The sequence below is a fragment of the Nelumbo lutea genome, chromosome 2 (assembly GCF_056320005.1).
Source record: "Nelumbo lutea isolate HS-2025 chromosome 2, American lotus-T2T, whole genome shotgun sequence".
Classification (NCBI taxonomy): domain Eukaryota; kingdom Viridiplantae; phylum Streptophyta; class Magnoliopsida; order Proteales; family Nelumbonaceae; genus Nelumbo; species Nelumbo lutea.
This window is the reverse complement of record NC_142685.1, coordinates 31310178-31331580: the sequence shown is the minus strand read 5'-3', so window position 1 is coordinate 31331580 and position 21403 is coordinate 31310178. Positions and strand designations below refer to the sequence as shown.

Here is a 21403-nt window from a genome sequence, read left to right as displayed (position 1 = left end):
TGGTGACGACAAAATGAGAAGACCTGTTGAGGCTTGGTTGTTCTGAGTTCACATGCAGAAGAATACATGAAATTCACATGCCCAGCGATATGAATGGCGCAAGTATAGCATCAAAGATATCACATGGAGAAAAAAAAAAAAACAAAGGGGAAAGCAAGACAACCATCTGGGGGCAGAAGGATGGAACAAAAGAAGACAAATGGAACCTATGTATTTGCTTTTTAAATTTGTAGTCTTTACAAAGCATTCGGTGTGGCTAATGATACATCAAATCCAGATTCAGAACAATATCCTGCATCTTGATATCAAACATTCGTCGACTTGTATGGTAATCACTAATCAGAGAGCATGAGTTGCCTACTGAGCATCAAAATTGGCGCTTGAACCTTATCTGGAGTCTGGACCAGACATCTACATACGATTTCTATCAGTTCCCTTGACACAAACAGCCAAAGAAACTTGGCTGTTCAACACTGGATTCATGAGGAAAGCAAGTCCGACTTACCCTCTTGATGATGGCCCACTTTGCAAATAGGAACTGCTCGTATGTAATGCCTCTTCAGGTAATTAGAAAGAACCAGTTATCTTCCAAATCTCAAGCACTTGTTATGTTTTGTGTCAGTTATAGCTGGGTTGGGAGGAAGATTTGGTTTTGCCTGTTGCGCAAGGGAGATTTTTTCCATTGCATTTATGAACTTTCTCAAGTGCTTGATATACTCAGGATATGTTTCTAGGTTGCAATGACCACCACCTTTGATCCATAGTGGGTCATATTTTTCCTTTGCGAGTTCCCACAAGCGCTTTCCATGAGACAAATCAACAATGTCATCATTTGTTCCCTGAAAAATATCCATTGAGAGCAATATATCATTACAGACAGCAAAAATGTTGAGATATACTTGCAAAGAGTTTATGTAAGCCAAGACAGAAAACTGCACAAACAAAAAACTCGGCTTAAAGATACAGGGAACAATTGAACGATTTTGCAATATCAAGAGGACAACTATACTGTACAATCAACCTTTAGATGATTCTTAGGTTGGATGATATTGCCACCAAGATGTAAAGTTCTGGTATCAAATGATCAAGATCCAGAAAATGTAAAACAAGCAGGCTTTAGGAGTTATTAATAGGTTTATGTAGCAACTCTTGCTTCTTAGTAAAGGGGCTCTTAATCACCATGGTTGGTTGTATCTTGATAATTTTTCTTCAATAATAGCTACTCCCATATAGATGATGTAATAGATTATTCAATTCTTAAGGCTCCCATTCAGCACTCACAAGTATCACCATAAGTTGCAACAAAGGAAATTCTCACTAATAATATCTTTACCATATAATATTGAAACTAGCCTTGGCCTCAAAACAGGTCACCATTTCTTTAGTCCATCAATTTTCCTCTCAACTATATCCTCACTACCCTTACGTGTGCAAAATTGCATCTACAACTGAACTAGTCTAAAACTAGCCTTGATCTCCTAAAAGCAAAAGCTCTGAGAGCACCACATCCAGCCACACATCAGGAATATCTCCCGTACATGTATGCTAAATTCATGGGCAAATGTTCCCAATGTGTCCACAGTGTTGGCATTCAGGAGATCCTGTCTTTTCCAAAACAAGTTCAATCACTCAACTTTTTCTGAATTTCAACTTTCAACATATTAAGAAGTTACTTTTTTTAATGAAAAATAAAGTATGTTGTATTAATGATGAAAAGGAGATAAACCCATTACAGTAAGTACAGTAGGCAACTGTAGAAGCAGAGAGAATAAACAGTATTTCAGATAATGTAATAATTACAAAAGAGGGTTTCAGTTTAGAGATTGGAAGATTGGAAGCATAAGCCCAAGAAAATTTTTTTTGCCAAAATTTTTTGAAACATTTCATTAATTTGAGAGGATTTGTCATAAAAAACTCTGCAGTTCCTCTCCACCCACCAAAATATATCCATGGCTTGTTTCTGTTGCAAGACCAGACCTTCAAATGGCCCGTGGATTCATGTCCATCCACCGAAACATATCCATTTTTTTATTGTTAGTCTTGAGTTTCCAGTGATTTTTATTATAGTATGATGCACACTAACACCATACAATGTTGTGCATATTAATGAATATTTGTGGAATATCTACTAAATCTTGGCAAAATCTAATTCTACAAGGGTTTGCTAGCAACAGGGGGACCTTGACAGCATACACCTATATGTTTTATTGATTGAACCCTAACAAATAAGAAAAATAAAAAAGACATAAAACTACAAAATGAACAGACATTGCACAATAAACCCAATGTTCTGAAAATTGTAATCATATCGTAACTCGTACAAAAAGCTGAATTGAATGAAATTGTGAATTGCATCATAAGTCATAAGATTATTTCTAGTTTTTACAAACTTGTAAAAAAATTAAACATAGATACTAAAAGGCTATATATGCATATAGAAAAAGAAAATTTACTATTTTTAACCCATGTCTACCATATGTGTACCCAAAACAATAGAATTTGCCACGTGTGCAATAGAAGCCTAATGATATGAGCAAGCTTGACTTGGAAGTCATATAATCCACACAATGGCTCATTAACCTACATATGAAATGGACTAAATATGTGGCCTTAAGTAACACAAATAAACCATTTTCTAGTAAGCGTTTTAAAACAAGTGTCTAAATGACAAAGGAGAGATGATTCTTAATTGAATTGATTTGAATCACAATGAATCATAGGAATCGTATAAATCATAAGATTTATGAATCAAATAATAAGATTCCAACAAAAAATCATAAGATTTTTTGTGAAAGGATGCAAAACTAAGATTCAATGTTAAGGGCCCGAGAGTAGGATCTCGTCACGGGTCGGTCCATGGGGAAAACCTCATGTTTTCCCTTGTTCCTCCCTTTTCTTGAAGAACCTATCTTGCCGCCCTAAAAAGGTGATTTGTTCAAGAGATCACCTAACTCTCCTTGCTCTCTTTCTTGACTGAAATTTTCGATGCCTTTATTCAATATTCTCAGCTCCTTAAATAGAAGATTACAAGAGGTAAGAGTCGTACTTTTAGGAAAACTCCTTGCTAATTAGGAAGACTCCCTACTAATCTATCCTACTGAACTGATAAGATAAGATAAGACTCCCTTAATCTCTATCCTACTGAACTGATAAGATAAGATAAGGCTCCCTACTAATCCATACTATTGAACTGATAAGATAAGAACACTGAATAGATAAGACTCCTACTAATCCCTGCTACTGAAAGCAGATAAGGTAAGAATACTGAATAGATAAGATAGGATGAGAACACTAAATTGCTGCTGCTGAGAACACTAAATTACTGCTGCTGCTGCACTAAATTACTGCTGCTGCTGCCGGCGCCCACATCATTCAAATTGAGAATCATGTCATAAATTATAAAATTTTGACAATATTTCAGGAAACAACAAGACCACTGCAGTTTTGTTGCTAGTTTCTATTGCAAGTTCCAATCTTTAATGTTGTTGCCACTGGTTCTTAAACCATCACTCCCTACCTCTCTCTCTCATGAATGGGATTTTTAGGTTTTCCATTTAATATATTAGGTTTTTACTTTTCAATATAGACAAAAAGAAGTTGAACAGCCTAAAACTGCCACCAGGTGAATTGTCTAAACAATTAAATCGTTGGATCAGTTAGGTTGACAACTCACCAGGTTGCAATTTAGTCTGTTGCACCCGAATTCTCTGACCAAGACAATAGTTCCTTATGACTTGGCAAGTTTGGGATTGAACCAATTTTTCCCAAGTGACAAGTCAAAACCATCTGAATCAACAATGGGTTGGAAACATTGATTTGCTTTGATAAGCATGGTTGAAAAATTGATAGTCATCTTAAAGTAACCATATATAAGAGGCATAGAAGATCAAAATGAAGATGATACCCCACAACAGAGGGAGAAAAAGAACATAAACACCCACCAAATTGGTGGGTCAAGACCTAAAGGCCCCAACCCTTCAGCGGAAAATCCATAAACAATTTTGACCCAAAAGCAACCCATGACACTAGAAATACCACCAACCTCTACAGTCGACCAAAGCTAAGAACCGCCATTCTTAACAACAGTCGATCAAAGCTAACATTTTTTATATATCAGCAAAAGTACATTTAAGGGAGAAAAAATATGTAATACAAGACTACTCTCCATGGAGATGGGATCTCCTGAAAGTAAAAAATCATGTATACATCCTGAGAGCACGGATCTACCTGTACATAGGGAATATCTCCCTATGAATTTTACATAAAAGAATGGGAGATATTCCCAATCTGCAGCTGGATGTCATGTTCTCAGGGGTGTGTACATGATTTTTGCTTTCAGGAGGTCCTTTCTCCTCCTCAAGATACTTAGAGAAGTAGGGTAGTGAAAGCATAACAGCCATTAGCTGACAGCAGCCTGCACTACAATATAAATATAGTTAAAATTTTCCCCTGGCTCCAGCAGTCACCATTCTTTTTCTTTTTCTTTCTTGGTATTGCATATTGCACATCATAGGGGAATAAAGGGGTAGAGACAGAGCAAGGTGCATGCGAGACCCACTGACCTTACCACAGAGAGCCTGCAGTCACCATTCTAGCTCTTTTGTTGACTCCTGCCCTAGCTAAACCATCTGCTAGGCTGTTGGCAAACCTAGGGATCCAACTAAATGAACAATTTGGATTGGAGGATAATGCTGCAGGTTCTCTACTCTGAGGCTTTAAGATCCTTCTGATTTTGAGAGAAGTTGACTAACCACTACATGACCATAGTTGTCAAGTGTAGGTGATTCTGGGCTATAGTGGGGTATCTAGTCATTTAGTTGCCAAGGTGGTATAACATGCATATTAATTGAACAAATAGCAATTTCTTTTATTAAGAAAATTAAATTTTCTCTCAAAACACGGTAAATCATCATATCTAGGACAATAGTATTTCATAAATATTAATTTCAATACTTCAAAAATAATACTAAACTAATTATTTAATGGAGCAATTTCACATCAAATAGCAACTAAAAAAGGCTATAATTTAAATGATAAAATTTAAGATAGAAAGAGAAAAATAACAAGGATGGAGCCACTGTTTTATTCAACGTAAGAGAAAGGGAGAATAGGAAAGAAAGCTCTTTATATTTCTACTCTTTCTTTCTTTTTCTCTTATTGAACCCTTGGATCTTTCAAATTTCAATAGTAAAACATTAAAACAAAGTATAAATAACATGATAGTATATAATAGAATGTATTAGTACACATATTAGTAAGATGGAACAATGTGAAATAAAAAGGCATCCGCCTTGTCATCTTTGTTGCCTTGGTGGGCACCTTGTTGCATAGATGGGCACTGCTATAAACAAGGCATTTTAGGCAAGGCACCCAGCCAAGAGCACCTAGTCACCTAGGCAACACCTTGACAGTCTCCTTCACAATAAACCCACTTCACCTCTGTCGCATGTTAATTCAGCCATTGAAGAAGTCCTAACAGTTCTATCCTTAATGACTTTACCATTCCATCTGGGCTTGGATGGCTCAACAAGTTGTCAAATTGATCTCTAAAATTTCTGATATTCTTGATAGACTTAAGTTTTGTTTTTTGATAAATTGGATAGACCTAGGTTCCTCAGAGAGCTTCCATCTCAATCAATTCAAACAATCACCAACACCACATTATAAAAAATGCCAAATGGCACCAAAACATGGAAAGCAAAAGGTTACTATAACCAAACATAAAAGCCCACAAGTCCAAAAGTTCACCTCACAAGAAAAAGTCATATACTTCAAATTCGAAGACTCTACACATCCTCTGCATCCTACTTTCTCTTCTCCACAATATATATCAAATCAACATTCTCATGCTTATCAGGCCAAGATTTTACCATTGCACCAAACAATAGCCCCTGAGAGAATACAACTATCTGTAGAGAGAAAAGAAACCTAACCCTTATTGCTAGCCAAACAACCTAATATAATAAAAAAATGAAATATATTCTAGGCATATTCCTAGAATATTCTTTTTTTTAACCCTTTTTTTTTATCAAGTTCTTTTTTTTAACCCTTCCACATTGGGCTTGCTGTGCGTGGCAGGCCTACAAGTAGAACCCACTAAACTTCACAATATGAATGATAAGGAAGTTCCATGTGTATGGAGACCCATGGTTCAAATGAGTAAAACCCACTCATGCTGCATCAATTTCCCTCCTGATTGGAAAAAAAAAAAAACAAACAAACTCAATGTTAAGTTTTGAAATAGGGAAGGAGGAGCAAAATACCCCCACCACCCTTGCTGTTTCCTTTACTCCATTGCCAATGCCTTAACCTCCTGTATAGGGGCTCACTAGGATTACTTCAGTTAAGGGGCTTAGGCCTGTCCAAATACTCGGACAAATTTATCCATAGCCAGACTAGTGATAATCCCTCAAGAGTTTAGATCTTTTTTTTCTCTTCTTCTTCTTCTTCTTCTTCTTCTTTTTTTTTTTTTTGAGAAAGGGTAAAGTAACTTTAGTAGAAAATGAACAAGAGATTACAACAGCAGCCCCACAAAAGGAGCCAAACCCACAAGCTCAAAGCTCTAGAACACATTAAAAATCTAACAGACTTCTAGTCCTCAGCTGAGCTCCAAGAGCCAACGTCTGGAGAACTCTAGCAGCTACAATCCAAAAGACCAGCTTACCAAAAGAAAAGGAGACTAGACAGTCTGATCCTTTAGCACACTCCAGGAATATTCTTCTATTCCTTCCAGTCCAGATGGTACTAATCACTGCTACAGGAATAGCCAACCAAACACTTTTAGCCAGCTTGGACAAACCATGGAGTTCCCAACTCCAAAGCAGATCCAAAACAGATTTCGGCACAACCCAAGATAAGCCCAAGGCAGATAAAAAATGTCCCCAAATAGCAGAGGTAACAGTGGAATGGATGAACAGGTGATTGCTATCCTCTTCGACTTGGCCACACAACACACACAGCAGATCTTGAATCTGTAATCCTCTTCTCATGGGGCTGGCTAAATGAGTTTAGATCATCGTTGTCATCATCCAAGCCTTATCCCAACTATATGGGGTCGGCTACATGAATCCTGTTTCACCATTCCATTCTATTAATTCCATATCCATTATTAAATTATCAGCACTTAAATCATTTCTTATAACTTTGACCCATGTCCTTTATGGGCTACCCTACCCCTTTAAGCCCCTTCAACTTGCAATAGATCACTTCTTATGGGTGCTGCCAAAGGTATTCTATACACATGACTGGACCATCTTAGTCTACTTTCTCTCATTTTATCACCTATTGGAGCTACCCATAGGTTCCTTTGCATGACTTCACTTCGGACTCTATCCTCAAGATATTAGATGCATGTCAAAAAGTCCATAATCTTGATCTGGAATTCTGGATAGACAACATAAAATACCATACATGCGCTTGGGGGAAACAATGAAAGCTTCCAAGGGAGAAGTCTTTTGTGGCATAGGCAAACTGGAATATCCAATATCCTGACAACCACTTCCTTGGGGTTCTGGTCAAATACTGCCCTCCCCAAGGATTTACCTGTTGACTTACCCCTAATAGTTTAGAGTTGAGTTACTGATTCCACCCCTCAACTAATTTGCCATCAATTTTAGTGAACATAACATTTAAAACTTTTTAAAAGTCCACTTTACCCTTTTATAGCACCTACTTGTATATTATATGGGACAAAAGTAGTCTCATTTATATTTTTTAAGGGGCAATTTTTCTGCCATAACATTAAGGTGGCATTAAAAGTTGAAAATGGGTTCAAGAAAAATAAAATAAAGTACAATAAAAAATTGAAATGGTAAAAGTATACTGGTGTTTATAGATGAGATTACTATTATCAATTTCAAAAAAGAAATAGAGGCAAAACAAGATATTTTATTATTAAGGGCATTTTGGTAAAATACTTGTTTCCATCTTAATTCCATCTCTTCCATTAACAAATGCCCTGTGGTTTCATGGTCACAGAAACAAATAAATATCAGGAGAGGTTTTAGCAATGGACTAAAACCCCAGCAGAGGTACAATAATTTACCCATATTAAATTATTCAAAATGACAAGAACCCCCCCCAATGGGCTGATATTACATTCAAGTCCCTAACTATATACTTTCTTCTAAAAATAACCCTCCCTCGTACAAACTAACTCCAACTCTCCCCCTTAAGCTAGAATATTTTCTTGCTTAAAGAAATAGTAAAATCTTGGTAGCAAATTAGCAATATTCCAGCGCTTCTCTTAAACAAAGCAACTTGAAGATTCCAACATGGTGGCAACTAACACCTATACGGTTATACCATACCCCCGCAGGATCTAATTAGTAGTTGCACTTACAATGACACTTTTGGCTCTTACCCATCGCAAGACAAGTCTTCAACTGATAAAATAGTACTTATGGTGACTTACAATTCTTTACTTTTTTTTATCAATAGCTGAAACTTTCATTAAAAATGGTAAAATACAATACAATACAAATGGAGATAAAATGGCATGATTTAGCCCAAAACAATTCATTTCTCATATCCATATCCCTAAGAAGCCATTTAATTTTCTTTAACTCATTACGATGGGAAAATCTATGATGCTAGAAAGACATGATACCATAAACAATTTGACCAATCAAAACCCAGTGAGTTTTGATGAAAACCCACCTGATTGTTTACCACTTTTGTGATGCCAGTTGATTGGCTATAAACCTATGCAGGATACTTCCGACATCATATGATCCAGTATCATGCCTTTCCGACATCATAGTCGATCCCCATTATGATACTTCCAAAATTCATTTCCTTTGTAACCAATTGATCCCCAACCGGGAGTCTCCTTCTATAATCAACCTGTGCAGGACCAACTCCTTCACTTTATCTACCCCCTAACAATTGCCATTAGCTCTGCCCTCAAGGAATCCCCATGACCAATCAGACTCAGTAGAAATCACTATTTGCTAATTCAATCAAGTTTCTTGTGAAAGGAAAGAGGGGGAAGATGAAGATTTCAGCAGTAGAGAAGGAAGGAGAAGAAGAAAAGAGTAGGAGGTCAAGCAGGATTGTGAAAAATTAACCCTAGCCGCCTACCTCTCATTATATTTATATTTAACTTAAAGATGAGATATTACAAGGATGCCCTTAGTAGGGCGGCTACTAAGAGTTGAAAAGTCACAACTTAAAAAAACATAAACTAATGGGCCTAAGGCCCAACAACTTCCTAACTAAATAAAAACAAACCGGACCACTCAACACTCCCCTTCAAGTTGGGAGTAAATATCACACATTCCCAACTTGCATAGATCATGCTCCAGCTTGTTCTTTGCAACACCTTTTGTGAGAACATTAGCGAGCTGCAGATCAGAAGCAATGTATGGAAGACAAACTTCTCCAGAAGTTACCCTGTCTCTGATAAAATGTCTATCCACTTCAATGTGCTTAGTTCGGTCATGCTGGACTGGGTTATGGGCAATGTTAATTGCTGCCTGGATATCACAGTATAGCATCATGGGTTCTTCTGCCTGTACACCAATTTCTTCTAACAGAGAACGGATCCAGAGAAGTTCTGAAACTCCATGTGCCATGGCCCTGTATTCGGCTTTAGCACTTGATCTTGCCACCATTGTTTGTTTCTTACTCTTCCATAAGACTAGGTTACCCCCAACTAGGGTGCACACTCCTGAAGTTGATCTCCTGTCATCAAGGCAGTCTGCCCAATCTGCATCTGTATAAGCCTCTAATTTCAACTATCCATGATCAGTAAACAATATGCCTCTGTCCGGGTGTCCCTTCAGATAAGCAAGAATCCTGTCAATTGCCTCCCAATGTTGGACTCGTGGAGCATGCATGTATTGACTTACTACACTCATTGCAATAGGAGATGTTTGATCTTATCATACACAAGTATAGCAACCGACCCACAAAGTCTCTGATATCTCCCAATGTCCTTTACTGATTCACCTTCTGATGCATTGATTCTATGGTTCTAATCAAAAGGGGTGTTGATTACCTTTGTTCCAAGCTTCCCTATCTTTTGAAGAAGGTCCAAGACATACTTCCTTTGAGAGATAAAAATTCAATGTTTCGATCTTGCAACTTCAATGCCTAAGAAGTATCTCAGTTCTCCAAGATCCTTAATTTCAAATTCTTTATGTAGGTTCCTTTTTAGACTATCAATCTCACTCAGATCATTCCCGGTGACAACAATATCATCAACATAAACAATTAGGACCGAAACCAAAGATCCCCTGCGCTTCATAAACAAAGTGTGATCGGATTGAGTCTGAGTGTAGCCAAAAGCAATCAAGGCCTTTCTGAATCCGTCAAACCATGCTCTGGGAGATTGTTTCAAGCCATAGAGTGACTTCTTAAGCCTGCATACCTTTCCCTTTTCAGTATCACTGTAAAACCAGAAGGAAGATCCATATACACTTCTTCTTGCAAATCCCCATTTAAGAAAGCATTCTTCACATCAAGTTGAAACAAGGGCCAAAAGTATGAGGCAACAAGAGAAAGAAGTATCTGAACGGAGGTCACCTTTGCAACTGGCGCAAAGGTATCTAAGTAATCAATGCCATAGATCTGTGTGTACCATTTTGCAACAAGTCTTGCCTTGTACCTTTCTATACTTCCATCTGCCTTATATTTTACTGTGTAAACCCATCTACATCCAACAGTCTCCTTGCCTTCTGGTAGGTCCACAATGTCCCATGTCTAATTCTTAATCAAAGCTTCCATCTCTTCCTGCATAGCTGTTTTCCACTCGGGTTTGGAGAGAGCCTCACTAACACCCTTGGGTATAGTAGTACACTTTTTCTTTCCTTTTCTGAGAGCAATAGGGAGATCAATGTTATCTGTAACAAAGTTAGTAGGATCAATGGGAACTAAAACAGTAGTAGGACCAAGAGGAATACTTGAATCCATGTCAGCCAAATCTAGAGTCTCCAAGGAATCGACAGGAAGTGGTGTGAGTTCTGCTGTAGTGGAATCAACCGCCTTGTGAAGTCTCTATTGTGAGTAATGCTGAGAAACAGAACGCAAATGAGGTGGCAAGGTAGGGGTGCCACAAGGTGGTGGTCAAGCACAGGAGTAGACACCGAGACTGGAACCGGGAGAGGAATAGATTGCTGACTCACTTTCCCAAAACACTTCCCCTGAAAAGGATTCTTTGAGAATAAGTACGTGGATTCAAAAAAGGTGACATCCATGGTAACATATCGGCTCCCAAAGATTGAATCATAGCAGCAGTACCCTTTCTGATTCTATGCATATCCGAGGAAGACACACTTCTTTGCCTTGGGATCAAGCTTCGAGCGATGAGGACCAAGGATATGTGCAAAGCAAACACACCTTGAGAGAAATATGAAACATCTCCCCCTGAGGAAAAAGGAGACTGAATGAGGTGTTGAATCCAAGTATATGAGAGGACACACTGTTAATCAGATATACTGCTGTGAGAACTGCATTACCCCAAAACCGAATCGGAACTGTAGATGTGATCATCATGCTTCTTGCAGTCTCAACAATGTATCTATTCTTCTTTTCTGCAACACCATTCTGCTATGGACTGTAGGGGCAACTGCTCTGATGGACAACACCATATTCTAATAGATATGTGGCAAGGTATCTTTCAAAATATTCCCTAGCAATGTTAGATCTGAACACCTTTATTCTTGTTCCAAACTGTGTTAGTACCACCTGATGAAATTGCCTCACCAAGGATGGTACCTCATCACGAGATTTCATCAGGTAAATCCAAGAGTATCGTGAGAAATCATTCACAAATAAGAGAAAATAGCAATAGCCTCCCATAGAATGAACATGGTAAGGACCCCACACATCCGAATGAATAACATCAAAAGAAGAAGATATTTTATTACTAGGTTTAAATGAATGTTTACAATGCTTTCCAAGTTGACAACCTTCACACTCCAGACTTGATAGGCTAACAGAATCAAAAAGTTTTTGAAACAAAAACCTCAAAGAAGAAAAAGGTAAATGACCCAAACGATTATGCCAAAGCATAATTTGACTCACAGATCCTGACTCACTATCCCTACTGACATGATGACTCTGATGAGGAGGAAGTACATCCAGGAGGTAGATTCCATTCACTTCACAACCACTCTCAATTGTCCTCTTTGAATCCAAATCCTGCAAAATATGACCAAGAGAAAAAATTACTGAGCAGTTCAGGTTCTTAGTCAAACTACTAACAGATAACAGATTAGTGCTCAATCTGGGAACATGAAGGACAAAGGGTAAACAAATAGAATCACTAATCTTGATGGATCCCTTTCCAGCAATAGGAACATGGGATCTGTTATGGGCCCGCGAATAGGATCTCGTCATGGGTCGGTCCACGAGGGAAACCCTCTGTTTTCCCTTGTTCCTCCCTGCTCTTGATGAACTTATCTAGGCACCCTAATGGTGATTTGTTCAAGAGATCACCTAACTCTCCTTTACTCTCTTTCTTGACTGAATATTCGATATCCTCATTCAATAATGATGTCTCCTTAAATAGGAGATTACAAGAGTCCTAATCTTAGGGAGTCTCCTTGATGAATAGGGAGACTTCCAATTCTATCTTGCTAAGGATAAGATAAACTAATCCTAATCTGATAATAAGATAAACTAATCCTAATATGATAATAAGATAAACTAATCCTAATCTGATAACTTACTAACAAGATAAGATAAGAGCAATAGAATAAGATAAGAACAAGTAAGATGATCTAATCTAATCTGGCAGTGGGTCAGGTTCCTGTTGTTGCCGACGGCGATGGTACGTCTTTCCGAGGAATTCGTCCATAACAGGATTCATCAGCTGTGGAGACCCTATCTTTGCCAAAACAGAGCTGGTAAGAAGAAAAAATAATGGAGCTATTGGTCATGTGCTCTGAGGCTCCAGAATCTATAATCCAAGGAGGTCCCTCCTTACCTGAAGTGAAAACATAATTTGCAGTGACGTGTGAACTACCTGTGTGAGCAAAGGAGGTGGAGTGAACTCCACCAGTGCCACCTGTACCTTGTTGTCCGCTTGCGACTGAACTGGAACTGGTTGTATCCCGCTGGTTCAAAAGTAGCCCATACCTCTCAAGTTCGGCCCTTACTGCAACAGCTACAACAGAGTCCAAAGCAGCTATAGTAGGAGGGGCTGAAGTGTCACCAGTAACTGCCATGTGCGCATTTCCCTTCTTATTTTTCAATCTAGTTGGCACAAGATGTGGGTGAAGCTTCCAGCAAGCATCTCTTGCATGTTTAGGCTTCTGACAGTAGTCACAGATCAAATCTCTTTTATCTTCCTTCTTGATTTCACTGCCACATTGTTTAGGTTTCACAAAACTTACTATAGAAGACTAATCAGAAACAAGGTTTTTCATCATCGCATCCCTCCTGCATTCTTCCCCTAACACAAAGGCATATGCTTGGGAGAGAGTGACACTGTGTCCCTAGAAAGATGTTGTCTTGCAATATCATACTCAGGATTAAGGCCAACAAGGAATTCAAACACCCTATACTTCTCTAGATGTTTCTGATAGGTAGCTACATCCTTAGCGGTTTCCCAAACAAATGTCTCTAAATGGTCAATCTCCTGCCACAGGGTTTTAAGGACTGAAAAATAGGTTGCAACAGATCTATCTCCCTACCTTGTAGCAATAATCTGATTTCTCAATTGATAAGCCCTAGCAACATTCTCCCTCTGTGAATAGGTTTCTGCAACCCCATCCCATATCTCCTTAGTTGTATTTGCCCATAAAAAAATTTTACTTATATGTGGCAACATGGAATTACACAACCAAGTCATCACCATATAATTCTCCTATACCCACCGGGAGTTGCTAGTTTCGGGTTTCACCTCTTCACCAGTGATATACCCTAATTTCCCACGAGCACTAATGGCCACCTTTGCAAATTGTGACCATTCCAAGTAATTTGCACCATCCAATTGTAGTAATGGTCCCAGCCCCGAAGGGGTCTCCAACACCTCCTCCCACTGGTCCCATTTCACTCCCGGGCTTATTTTCAACTCTGTGGCCCTCCATGCTTCTCAAAAAAGGTAAAGGAAATAACTAAAATTTGCAGCAACATCAAACAAAACACCTTTTGGAACCAACAACACCTTCCTGGTGTCTTGGACTTTTTCTCCACAAAAGATTCCTTTTTTGTGGGATGGGAGAAGAGAGAGAAGAGGCAGCCGCCCTCTCTAAAAGCCTCCAACTCAGGTAGGACTTGAATCGCCCCTTACAAAAAACTCCAAGGAACCCTAAAAAATTAGGGCACCACTTCCTAGGTCAAAAACGAAGAGTCCAACAAAAACATGACTCTTCCCCTTTCTCCAGTTTTTCCTGATTTTGATGAGAAACCCTAGACCAGCTACAGGGCACACAAACCCATAAAAAAATCCAAAAATTGGGCTTACCTGAGAGTTTCGATCAGCCTCTTAAATCACCATGCAGTCGGCCGATCTAGGGCTGCATGAGAGAACAACTTCAAGAACCTTCGGCCCACTCTGATACCAAGTAGAAATCACTAATTTGCTGATTCAATCAAGTTTCTTGTGAAAGGAAAGAGGGGGAAGATGAAAATTTCAGCAGTAGAGAAGGAAGGAGAAGAAGAAAAGAGTAGGAGGTCAAGCAGGATTGTGAAAAACTAACCCTAGCCGCCTACCTCTCATTATATTTATATTTAACTTAAAGATGAGATATTACAAGGATGCCCTTAGTAGGGCGGCTACTAAGAGCTGAACAGTCACAACTTAAAAAAACATAAACTAATGGGCCTAAGGCCCAACAACTTCCTAACTAAATAAAAACAAACCGGACCACTCAACAAACTCAAGAAAAGTACCACCACTTGACCAAGTTCATTTCTAAAGATGCCTCCAATACTAGAGGGTCCTGGACTCCCCCTACTACTGCCATCAAAACTCAATTTTACAAATCCCTCAGCTAGTGGAATCCAGCACAAACTATTTCTAGGTTTCACTATTGAAGGGCTAGCCACCTCCAGCCATCTTCTGAAGAGATCATCCACTGAGAAGTCTGAAAACAGCTCTAGGGATTATAACCAATGAACAACCCTGATGGTTATGCATTCTATCACAGCTTCCTTACTTCTCTCGTTCTCCTGAAAAATTCTTGCATTTCTCTCCTCCCAAATAGTCCAAGTTACTTCCGCTCTAAGGACACACCAATGTGGAGATAAGTGAAAGCAGGTTTCTCCATTTGCCCTGCAAAGGACACACCAATGTGGAGATAAGAAGGAGAAAGGTCTCCTTTTCATAGCAAGTCACAGGTATTAATATTCTCATGAAAAACCTCCCAATTAAAAGCTCCTACTCTCAGTGGAATTCCTTTAGCCCAAATTTCCTTAACTGGAAAGTGATGTGAAGGGGACAAGGGATTGGTCAAAGTCTTGAAAAATGAAACACAAGAAAAAGAAAAGTAAGAGGAACACTATAGCAATCAAGTACACATTTTAGCAAATTTCCCAATAATAACAATATGCTACTAACTTAACAAAGACCCAACCACAAAAATAACAGTATAAGGAACACCCTACTGAAAACTTTAACATATCAAATACTTCAATGACACAAAAACAATTAAACGATGAATGGCTCTTAAACATGACAAAGACTCCCTCTTAATTAAAACTTGTAGCCTTTCAAGAATTCTATCAAACACATGCAACTAACAACTTGGACAATTCAGCAATATGCATCACTAAGGTCTTCAACGATAATAAATGTGCCCATGATCAGAGAACCACTCCTATCCTTTTAGTTCTTAGTTCTGAAGTCTCTCCAACCTACAACTGGACATTTGGACTCTTCCTTCTAGCACTCAAAACAAGATTGTGATAAAAGACTTTGTTTTAGAATATTTATCAAATGCCCCCAACAATCTCAGGGAATTTCCAGAATAATTATTCCTTGATCATCAAAAAGCTGAAATCTACCCTGGCACCAAAATAAAGAGAGAAGTAGGAGGTGACTACTCGGTTCCTTATAGATCCATCAAAACTTGAATTGGTGGATCCAAAAACTTATAAGGTTAAAATAATCTAGAGAATCTAAAGAGACATGTTAGATATAGACAGAAAGCATTAGACAAGAAAAAATCGTGTTCCTTGATTTTTCTTGATTTTTGCGAAGAAATCTCTAGAACTCTTTTCTAGGCATAAAAAAACTACTTGAATTTTTTCCAAAATCCTTAAAAACCAGGTTATTCAAGAATAACACAACCAACCAAAAACAATTCAACAATGACAATCAATAGCGCAAAATTCCTACTTATGGTATTTGTAGTAAAATCACAATTTGTTATTTATAATAAAAAGCATATCTAATAAAATAACAAGAAGAAGCTGAGATTAACAGAGCAAACTAACAAGTTCAATCCTACTTTTAACACCTAACTTGGTTTTAAATATTTCAATCCCCTTTTTTCCAATGACCTAGTAATTGATTTGGTCACTTGGCACCTTCCAAATAGGGCGTGCGGGATCAAATATGCGGAACCAAAGGCTCTTTGTCGTATGGCCAGTGGTATGTGTAATATGTAATACCAAAAGAAAAAAAAATCCCCTTTTCAAATTATGTCATAACCATTCTTTAAAAATTCTTAACAGTCATATGTTTTTATTTCTAAATGTAAATAAATACAACTGAGTAAATAGGAATAATCATTAACAAGTAAAATAAACTATAATATGAAAAGGATCTAGTTTTTTTCTTTTCGCAAAAAGAAAAAATGTAGATCTACAATGTTTGGATAATTGACATACTTATACTAAAGACTAGAAACACTTACTAGCTTAAAATAATTATTGAAACATCTTCAAAAGCCGAAAAAGACTAGTGGATTAACCAATTATGCTATAACTTCATTAAACACAAACTACAGTTTGAAAACAAATGGACAAGACCATCAGTGAAACACCTAATTACTGCATAATTGTGAAAATTAAATAAAAACAATAAGAAAGTATCACGTGCTTAAATCTTATATTACACAAAAAATTGCTAAAAATACAAGTAAAACGCTGTCAAACATAAAATGGTGAACCCACTAATTAATGGGTTGGGTTGCATCCATTTTGTCTTGGGTCATAGCGGGTTGGGCAACCCAATAAAAGGACATTTGATTGGTTGGGTGGGTTGGGACATGGTTATCCAGCGGGTTACCATTAATTTATCTCTCTCAGGTATCCTATGCACTACTTTCCAATTCTTAACCGATACCCACTTTCTGAAACTAAGGAATGACCTTCAGTGGATTCCAATGGAATGCATTCCTGATTACAAAAATTGCAATGAATGATAGCTACAATGATACAACCTCTACAGAAACAATCCTTAGTCAAGCTTCTTTTCCAATATCACCCCTCTATAATTCAACCATTTGTGCCTATACTCGATTAGGCACCAAGGAAGAACTCTTATGATAAATTTCAAGTGTTTTGCAGAATTATCATGACTTCTGATTGGAAAATATATTCATGAAAGAGTTCAAGAATTGGATTGGAATATGATTTGTATGTTGGGACTTCATTGATTGATGTACACGTAAAATGTGGTAAACAAGGCAATGCTCATAAACTGTTTGACAATATGCATGTGAAAAATGTTTTATCACGGAATGCTTTGATTGCTAGTTAAATGAAAATGGAGCAATGCAAATTGAGGATGTGTTGTTCGAAAGAATGCCAAAATGAAGGATTGCTTCTTGGACTACTAGCTATGATATCTGTGTGCACTTTCGTAAGCTCTGAGTTTGAGGAGATGTTAAGGGTGGATTCAGAGGTAAATCCCAATTGGTTCACTCTCATGACATGAATATCCTTCCAGTGTGTGCTAATTCATCTGCAATGGAGTATAGGAAAAAGATCGATAGTTATGCAAGTGAGATTGTTTTGGGCATAAAATTTTCTATCATGTTTATATTTTTCTATAATTTATACTATTTTCCGCACTTCTGTTCTTTATTAATAACTTTTATTTTTCTTTTTTTTTTTGCAATTCCTAGTCTTTAATGGTTTTCTATATTTTTCTGTAACTTATGTTATTTTTCTTCATCTTCTGTGTTTTTCAATAATTTTTGTTATATTTATTTTGCAATACTGTTTTTTCACATGTATAGAAAGGACAAAATGAAAGTTGCAAATTCTGTTTTTTTTTTCAAATTTTTATGTAATTTCTATTAATTTTATGCATTTTGTGTTTTTGTTTAATTTCTATTTTATTTCCTGCAATTTCTATTATTTTTGTGTAATTTTCATTATTTTATCTAAATGGGTTGGGTTGGGTTCAGGAGGGTTTGGGACTTTGGGTTGAACCCAACCCATTTAATTCTATCTAATTGGGTCATTAATGGGTTGGCGGGTTAGATGGGTTGGGTTGGGTTCAGGAGGGTTTGGGACTTTGGGTTGAACCCAACCCATTTAATTCTATCTAATTGGGTCATTAATGGGTTGGCGGGTTAGATGGGTTGGGTTGAAACTCAACCCAAACCAAACCCAACCCAACCCGCCCAATTGCCACCTCTAGTGGGTAAAAAGCATTAGCTTTTAAACAGTCTAAACCTATTTGTAGTTTATTGCATGGATGGAATTTATTCAGCTTGTAATTTCAACCATAGAGCAGATTGACAAAAAAATTCACATCATCTGGGCAAGTAGAGACTTCCTTTTATCGGAAATAGGTAAGCTAATTATTTCATTAATGAAGATGGCAGAAAATATAGCATGCCCTTTGTACAAAACGATTCTGTACAGAAAACAGAAATAAGCCCAAAACTCACTTTGAAAAATAATACAAAAAAGACTTTTTTTATTTTGAGAAGATTTAATAGAAATTTCATTAAAGAAAAAGGAAATAAATGAGGATGTACATAAAGATGAAAACAGGGATGTTCTGTCTCAGAAATCCCTGAAAATAGACCAATCAAGCAAATAACTTGGAGACTTACATGGATAACAAGAACAGGACAGCTGACATGCCGTATTTTGTCAATATTCTGAAAATAATGAGAAGAATTAATTATCTAAAAAAAGAAATAATGAGAAGAATTTAATCCATTCAAAACTAAGCATTTTATGCATGAACCACAATCAAAACAGAAAAAAGACCTGGTTGAAACTTACTTTAAAAATGTCAAACCAAAATGTCATCCTGACAGGGTACAACACCCGTATGCCTGAAAGTATAGCACTGTGAAGAACAACAGCCCTCAGCCTCTGCAAACGTGCAGCCAAATGTAGTGTGGGTCCACTACCAACCGATTGTCCATACAGAATTATATCCTCCTGCTTAATTCCATAATCTCTCTTCAAACAAGTGTATACTGCCTCTATGTCAAAGTATGTGTTTTGCTCGGACGGCTATCATCATTATCAAGGAAACCACTTGTAAGGATCATCAACTGCTAAAAAGTTTGAATTTGATAAATAGATGGGATCAGGGAGAAATCTGTTCCCCTCTCCCATTCTCTTTTTGTTTCTGTTTCCCTTTCTGCTTGGTGGTATAAAGCTGTCTAGGAGAAGGTTCAGAGCTTATATTAAATTTTCACACCAAATGAACAGGAATAGCAAATAAGTGCCACACATGGGGCTGTGGCTTACCTTGCCGGAGGAGGCTCCATAACCAGAATAATCATAGCTGTAATAGGAAAAAAATAAGAAAAGTCAACATGAAGAAAAGCTTCTTACTTGCAGTGAGCGAGTGTTAAATACATTCTAAATCCCACAAAATAATATCCCCTCAGAATTTGTTATCCAATAGAAGAACCTATCATTTTCAAGATTTTGGAATGCTTGGAAGTTGGAACTACAATCTATCGCCATCTAAAGTCATCCTTGAGAAGAGTACCCACTGTTTTTTGATGAATAAATATTAATAAAATTGGGGTGCAACACGAGGACTTCCCAGGAGGTCGCCCATCCTAGTACTACTCTTGCCCAAGCGTACCCACTGTTCCCAACATTATCAGGCAAAAATCATGACAATTAAATATAAAAGTCAACATGTGTATGAGCTTCAATCTGGTACAAATTCATACAAACAATACTTGAATTCTTAAATGGGTTTAAACCCATAAGACCTTAAGCAAAGAAATTTGCTTGGATATTAAGCAAATGTTGAAACTGACTTCAGACGCAACTGCCATCACAATATCATTCTGGAAAGAACTATTACCTCCATTTCTTCACTAACAATGTTGTTGAGGCTAAAATTTCGGATAGAAATATAGCATACGCGTTATTTTGACATTTTGACACCATTCCCTTACCAAATTCTAGCAATGCAAGAAATTATTCGGACTTTTATTAAGCCCCCTCCCCCCAGAGTAGGCATGAAAAATCAAACCTCAACCAGGGTAAAAAAGAAAATTAAAATAAATTAATAAATTTCGCAAATTAGCTAGCTATATGGATATTAATTCCCACTCCACTCTCAAACCTCAGACAAAATGACAATCATCCCAAGCCCAGAAATGCAAAAACAACCAGAGCAAAAGACAAAACCTATAAAACCAGCACATCTTCGAAACAAAACAAGTAAAATGAGTAGTTAAATATGCAAACAAAGCTGATTAATACAACAAATCCGATCCCAACCACCAAGGAACAGAACAAACCAGAATAAGCAAAAAACATCACAGAAAAAACAAAGACAAACAAACTCGGCAAAACCCGCATTACAAAAACATTAAAAATATATATAAAGAAAAAGCATAAAACACATTAACTCAAAGCAAAAACAAGAAAGAAACGGAATAAAAGAATAAGCGAAGTACCTCATAACATTGACACGCAGGTGTGCTCTAAGCTCAATGAAGAGCTCCTGCATCTGACCCAAATCAGCAGCGTTGCCATGAGAATACAAAAGCGTAAATCTTGCATGTGGGTGTCTCCAAAAGGTCGCGACGATCTTGTTTCCTCCCTTAGTATCTAGCAAATGTACATCCACGTTCTTATCAGCCGAGAGTCCAGACAACAGAAGCCTCCCATTTTCTTCTCTGCGCACATCATAGGTTGGTGGGTCTGGAGGAAAAAATGCGAATCTTGCAGCAACGCTAGAAGTTACATTGCCCATTAAAACAAACCCACCTCAAAACAACGGGCAGAAAACAGCAACGACTACTCCATTAACGATTTGAATGTCTCAAACTCTCTCTTCCTCCGTTTCTGTCTGTGTTTCACTTTTTCTTCTTTCAGAGGCGAAGGCGATAATATTCCTGCAATTCTTATTCTTCTACACCCAATAAAAATTATTAAAGAAAATCGAAAAAAGTTGGCATTTTACTGCATTTAATGCAATCCAAGTGGCGTCAGATAAAATTAAATGTTGAGGGTGGCAGGAAATAGATCCGATCCATGGGGCTGAGCTGGAACGATAAACAAAAAT

The 21403-nt window shown here is 37.5% G+C and overlaps 1 protein-coding gene across 1 annotated transcript; it reads right to left on the bottom strand.

Moving 5' to 3' along the window:
* Positions 1-181: 181 nt before the first annotated feature.
* Positions 182-21403, bottom strand: LOC148869640 (alpha/beta-Hydrolases superfamily protein). The gene is made up of 5 exons (XM_088973507.1): positions 20793-21403; positions 19618-19654; positions 19141-19377; positions 18966-19013; positions 182-839 (listed from the first exon to the last, which is right to left on the bottom strand). The coding sequence occupies exons 1-5, from the start codon at positions 21089-21091 to the stop codon at positions 582-584; spliced, it is 879 nt and encodes a 292-aa protein (XP_088829633.1). The 5' UTR covers positions 21092-21403; the 3' UTR covers positions 182-581.